This window comes from Cyprinodon variegatus, unplaced genomic scaffold, assembly GCF_000732505.1.
Source record: "Cyprinodon variegatus isolate N-32 unplaced genomic scaffold, C_variegatus-1.0 Scaffold390, whole genome shotgun sequence".
NCBI classification, from domain to species: Eukaryota; Metazoa; Chordata; class Actinopteri; order Cyprinodontiformes; family Cyprinodontidae; genus Cyprinodon; species Cyprinodon variegatus.
The window spans coordinates 697,293-703,984 of record NW_015150843.1 but is presented as its reverse complement, the minus strand read 5'-3'; the positions used below and the strand labels follow the sequence as shown (position 1 = coordinate 703,984).

The 6,692-nt window shown below is 38.0% G+C and overlaps 1 protein-coding gene across 4 annotated transcripts in view; it reads left to right on the top strand.

The window, feature by feature from the left end:
• LOC107092678 (bone morphogenetic protein 1-like) overlaps nt 1–3,237 on the top strand; it is a 22,671-nt gene extending 19,434 nt beyond the window's left edge. For all 4 annotated transcript variants that reach the window (XM_015387281.1, XM_015387279.1, XM_015387280.1 and 1 more), the window contains 4 exons: nt 530–657; nt 742–955; nt 1,943–2,193; nt 2,280–3,237. In XM_015387281.1, the coding sequence (XP_015242767.1) occupies nt 530–657; nt 742–955; nt 1,943–2,193; nt 2,280–2,414 (728 nt within the window). In that variant the 3' untranslated portion in view covers nt 2,415–3,237. The remainder of the gene's footprint in view (nt 1–529; nt 658–741; nt 956–1,942; nt 2,194–2,279) is intronic.
• The last annotated feature ends 3,455 nt before the right edge of the window (nt 3,238–6,692 follow it).

Below are 6,692 nucleotides of genomic sequence, written 5' to 3'. Positions count from 1 at the left end.
GGTCCATAAAAGAGTGGAAAGATGCTTAGGTTAGAATTTGATTCTGAAAAACCCTGTTACACAACATCAGCATCAATCAAACAATCTAAGTATTAGAGACAGAAAAAAACTGCTTAAATACTACCCACATCAGTTATGTCTAATCAGCATCATACCAGATGAAATTCTTTCTTCAGATTCATTCATTCATTATTCTTGAATGCAAAAAACACAATTTTAATGGTTCTGGAGAAGTTCCGGCAGCCTAAATGAGGTGTGCATATAAAAATACTAGTAAACCTCAATAAACTAAGGAAAACTCTCTCTTAAAAATAATTTGCAATAAAATGAGAGTTTAAGTCATACAGAAAATAACCACTTAAGCTTATTACTGCTAAAGAAGCTTTTATTAGCTGTTTAATGCTGAGGTGCTGTTAGTTTTTCCCATTACTGTGTGATAATGTGGCTCTTCTGGTGGAAGGAATTTTTGTTGTCGGAAATTAGGTAACTTCCTTGTTTCTACATGATGTGATGTTTTATTTTGGTTTAGCTGGGTGTGATCACTTTGTAAACACCATATCCGGCACAATCAGCAGTCCCAACTGGCCTGACAATTATCCCAGTAAGAAGGCCTGCACCTGGTCTCTGTCCACGACGCCAGGCCACCGGATCAAACTCGTAGGTTATGAGCCAGACATACTGATACTGTACCAGCAGAATGATACCTGCATTTTATAACTTGTTTCAAAATCTCCCTGTCAGATTTTTAATGAGGTCGACATGGAGGCTCATCTAGAGTGTGCCTACGACCATCTGGAGATCTTTGATGGCGAAGATGTTCGTGCGCCTACGTTGGGACACTTTTGTGGCAACAAACTGCCTGCTCCAATTTTATCCAGCAGCAGCAAAATGTTCCTGAGGTTTTTCTCTGACAACTCTGTGCAAAAGAGAGGTTTTGAGGCTTCATACAACACAGGTGGGCAAAGTTCAAATCAGCTTATTCTATTTTCATTGTATAACATGTAGTTTGAAACTAACAGATTACCGGTAGTCTGAGATTAGGATTAATTACCGGTAGATAAAAAACAGGAATAAAGGAGAGAATAAAGGTTACAGAGCCTTTCAAGTATTCATTTCAAGTATTGATACCCCCTTAACTTTGTACCATTTTATAAGAATGCAACCATAAACTGCAAATAAAGTTTTGGAACTTTCTGCAACAGATCAAAACAGTATGCATACCATTCCCCAATACCCCAAACACACACCTGTTCAAAAAAGCCTTCAGAGGTCACCTATTAAGAGATTAGAGCCACACAAAGGAAGCTAAAACACATCCAAATACGCATACAACCTGTTTATGAAATTACTAAAAGTCTGGCACATGTCTTGTATTTTTATTCAATTTCTTTTTTGCAGTGTTTTGTGAATGCAGCTCGTTTATGTAGTTGCAGTACTTTTGCATTTTCTGTAATCACAGCGGTTCACTTTTGCAGCGATTTTCCTTCGTATGACTTTTAGTCTGTGTTTTGAAAGCCTCTTTTTTAAAATTGCAGTACTTTTTGTGTTTGCAATGCATTTGCACCCCCAAGCCTGACTAGATTTGGACACAGATTGTAAACTTAGGGTCAAGACACTCCAATGACCTTCAAAAGCACCCCCCTCAGTGGCCATTTCATAACAAATATTGCTGCTTAAGTGCCGAGCATTACGCTCTAAACCAAAACTCTGGAGAAACTAAAGAAGATACTGGCAGAGAGTAAAATTTAGTTTATTTTCCTTAGAAAAATGCTTTGTCTGTACTACTCTCAAAAGAGAGTCTAATAAAAAGGACTGAAATTGCCAATTGTAGCTGGGGAATGAGTTGCCAGAAATGTTACATTTCAAGTGTTTTCTGCATTCTTTCCACACTTTTATGAGCCACTCTTCTTGACCCTCTAATTTTGTGGTTGTGGATTCCCAGAATGTGGAGGAAACCTTAAAGCAGAGGTCAGGACAAAAGACCTGTACTCTCATGCACAGTTTGGAGATAACAACTACCCTGGAGGCTTCGACTGTTTGTGGGTGCTCACCGCCGAGAAGGGTTACGGAGTTGAGATCATCTTTCAAGTGTTTGAGATTGAAGAAGAGGCAGACTGTGGCTATGATTATCTAGAGTTGTACGACGGCGCTGACATAAAGTCTCCCAGACTGGGGCGATACTGTGGATCGGGGGTACGAACTTTTATAATGTTCTTGATGCAGTTCAGTAGCATAAGTGTCTCTAAAAATGACGTGTGTGTGTTTCTCTGTTCCCTCAGGCTCCAGAGGATGTCTATTCAGCCGGAGATGCCATTCTGTTAAAGTTCCACTCAGACGACAGCATCAGTAAAAAAGGCTTTCATGCACGCTACACCAGTACAAAGTTCCAGGACACGTTACACACCAGCAGTTAGGCCAAATCACAAACTCCCATCTGGGTCACACCCATTTCCAGGCGACTAGTAAATTCTGGGCTTTGTACCACAAATACCACCCCACATATTTTACATCTGTAATGTTAATTGAAACCATACAGAAAAATCTTCCTGCCTTCACTTTCAGAGCGGTTTAGTTTTATCAGAGATGAGGAAATCATTTCCATTTATAAACATATTATAGAAACACACTGGATTAATATTAAAATATAAGTTGCTATTAGCCAAGACTTTAAAAAACAATTAAAGGATGGAAAGAGTCAGCTTGGAAAAATGTGTTATTCAGTATATTTGCATTTCCTAATGGAAGAACTATGCTGTCTTCCTAAATGTTGTTGTTGTTGTTGTTTTTTCTTTATTTGTTTTAATGTGTTCAATGGATACCATGTACAAAAGAAACTGGGACGCCCAAGGTGAAACGCATTTTATTGATATTTAATATCACAACTATTTAGACATTTTTTTGCTGAAAATTTCAGTTCTCTTTTCTAGTTGTGCTCTGACATCAACTGCAGCAAGTTAAAAAGGAGACGTGAAGCTTTAGAAAGGAATGCAATTCCAGAATTTTACATGTGTTGATTGCAAACAAGCAAATACTTCTAAAAAGTTTTTATGAGGTCTGCAGTTAAAAAAAGAAATATAGCTGGAAATGGCTAATTCTGATCAACAATCAGTATAAATGCTCTGCAGGATGTTTCCAGTGTATAACGTTCATTGTAATGGCATCTTAAATAAATGATGCCCTAATGATGTGAACACAACATTTTCTAAATAAAGCGTTCCTGCGGAGACTTGGGGATCATTTTGTTTGTTGTTTGCCACCCTTTCAGTTTTCTTATACTTGTTCACAGTTTTTTTCTCACTGTAAACACATGCACCTGCTAGTGAGTTACCTTTTTTTGTAGCTATTACCTGATTTATGAATATCAACACAAATCTCCCTTACTAATCTGTATGGTTTATTGTCTTTCCCATTTTAAAAAGTGGCTGAGATAACTTTCTTCTGTGTTGCTTCATTTTTGCAGCGCACAGAAACAGGAAAACAGTTTAAGCTAAAAATTTAACAAAGATGGCGATAAGTGAGGAGGAGGCTCCGGCTTGACTGAATGGGTTACACAAATGATTTTTTTTTTTTTTTTTTTTATGAAATTAGTTATTGATTCACATGAAATGATTAAGAAAAATATCAACTAGAGATTGTCTTTATAGTAAAGTGGAAAAAAAAGGAAAACCGAAGTATAGGTTTGAAAAATATTCTGTTGATGTATTTCCATTTTTACCTTATTTATTCATTTACTTATTTAAAGGCAAGGTATAGAGACATATTAAACATCAACAGAATAAAGACACATTTTACCAGGTTCCATCTTCTTAGCTAGATTCCATATTTGGAGTAGTACCATCCTTTGGTACTCCAGAGGCGAAGCCCTTATTGGTGGTTCAGATAGATCAGGGGGTCTATTTGAGTTACCTGGAGTCTCATTTAGTTGGATCTATGAAGCATTTTAAAGGACAATCCACAAATCAGACAGGAAATGAGAAAATGGCAAAGTATAACACATCCAATTTGGGGAAAATACACTCCCACATGGTCAAACTTCAATTAACCAATTTCTGATCACGGAAGTAAAACAAAGAAACTGTGATCTTCTTTTAGCCTGACTAGGCAGCAGGTATAGTTCTGTTTACTCACAGAGCAACATGTTTTAAAATGGATTTGGTGATTCCATGCACATATTTTCTATTTAAATATTTGATCTGCACATCATGTGGTCAATCAGTGAACACACTACAGTAGTTGGAGGCAAGAAGTCAGTTTGGAAAATGGAGAGTCTGATCACAATCAGTGTGTGTTTTGTAGGTCAATTTAAGTTTATAAACTTTGAGAGAAGGATTAAATGGCTTAATTTATAAGAAGCTTGGCATTTAGTCTTCTCCCACCTCCACACCTTTCTCCTCTTATTTGCCAATAAGATGTTTTTTTTTTTTTTTAACCTTGTCTAAAATATAAACCTTGGTATATAATTGCATTAGGTTTGACCACATTAAAGGGTTAATATTTGAAATTTTATCAAAAAAATTTATCATTGATGAGGATAAAATTGCAAAATAAATGTACTTTTTTAATGGATATATGTAATAAACTTTAAATAAACAACTTTAAATACCTACATTTTGTTGAATGCTGTTGTTTAGGGTGTGGGAACATAAGTGGTGTTTCCTCAACTGTAAACAGGCCCTTGTTGACTTTTTTTTCCCCTGACCAGTTATTCCTTTAGCTTCAGTTAAGATGAAAGTGCTTCACAGTGTATAATTAAAACCACCAAGCCAGTCATGAGGGTAAAAGTATGTGTTTTTAGTGATAAAGAATAAAAAAAATCTTAAAAAATACCATACAAATTAGCAGGTTAAAGACTTTTTCATTTCACCTCAATTAAGTAAATATACAAGTATGGTGTCATCATTAAAGCACAGCTTCTCAGACAAAACATAGTACAAAAAACAATGCGGTGCACAGATATTTAAAGCGCAGGGCAGAAAAAAAAGCACATATATTTATAAACCTCAGATAGGTGGCAGTTTAGCCCGCGCCTTTGTTCCCGATAGGACACTTTAGCATACATTTTGGCTTCCAATTGGGTACTTTAGCACACATTTTAGGTGCAAAGAGGGCACTTTAGTGCCCGGTTTGGCTTCCAAGAGGGTCCTTTAGCATATGTTCTGGCTCCTAAGAGGGGACTTTGGCATATTTTTTTTCCTTTAAGTGGACACTTCAGCATACGTTTTGGCTTCCAAGAGGGAGCTTTAAGCCGGGCTTACACTGCAAATTTTTTTGCTTTCCAGTCATGCATGAATTTTCCGATCGGCCTGACTTTTAGCCTGATTGTGCATAGTGTAGTGTACAGGGGTAATGAGGGACGATCAGCCTTTTACAACCTTTCACAACCGATTCCTGATTGGGTGGTCGGGAAAAAATCAAACATGTTTGATTTTCATTCAACCATCATGGGCTAATCACTCAGTGGGCATGCAGAAACACTCTTCTTCTTCTTCTTCCTCTAAGAAGAAAACACAGAAGCATGGCAGGGATGCGAGTGAAATGGAGCTCTTTCTGTAAGATTGACAGACCGTAGTAGCCACGTTTGCTCAGCCATGTCTTTGTCCAATACTTTGCCGCCTTTTCTTCTTAGGGTTTTCAGCACAAAATTGCCAAGGCAGCATGTGTCACTATGGTGAGCTTCATATTCCTCTTCTACTGGTTTGGCTTCTGGATAGACGAGTCCGAGTAGCACCATGTCATCGCGTTGCTTAGTTTTTAGACGTAAAGTGTGAGCAGGTAGATCGCATCAGAACGTCGGGTCAAACATGCATTGTGAGCTGTGAACCCACACTGTACCAAGAAACCCTGCGGTTTTCGTACAGCGTGAGCTGTAGCTGCATGCAACGATTGAAAAAAATTGCAGCGTATGCCCGGCTTTAGCAAACATTTTGACTCTTTAGCACTTAAGCATGTGTGCTTTCCAAACAGCAATTTAGTGTGCATTTTGGCTCCCGAGAGGGCATTTTAGCATGCGTTTTTGGCTTCCGACAGTGCACACATTTTGGCTTCCAAGTAGGGAGCATGCGTTTTGGTTCCAGAGAAATCACTTTAGCACAAATTTTTGGTCCCAAGAAGGAACTTCAGCGCGGGTTTTGGCTTCCAAGGGAGCACTTCACCATGTTTTTTTGCTTCCAAGAGGGCACTTTAGCAGACATTTTTGTGCTCGAGAGGTCACTTTAGAACACGTTTAGGCTTCTGAGAACAGACTTTAGCACTTGTTTTGGCTTCCAAGGGAATGCTTAAACACAGATATTAGCTCTCAAGTGGGCAATTTTGTATGCGTTTCTAGCTCCAAGAGGGTGCTTTAGCTCTCGAGGGTGCAGTTTAGCACTGTTTTGGCTTCCAAGAGGGCAATTTAGCCCAGGCGTTGGTTTCCAAACTGGCACTTTAAGCATCCATTCTTGGTTTTCCAAGATGGCTTCCAATAGCTAGCGTTTTTCAACAGTTGGGTCGCAAGTGCATGCCACCAACATAAAGTATACACTAAACCATATGTTTCCCAAAATGCTACTTAGGATACACCATATATGACTAACTGTATTTTTGGATACACAATGGAAATTGCAAAGCTTTTGTTTTTTATAATATAAAACAAATTATATATACAGTTTAAATCCACACCTGAATTAAATAAATAATGTTCTAAGGAGCCAAAC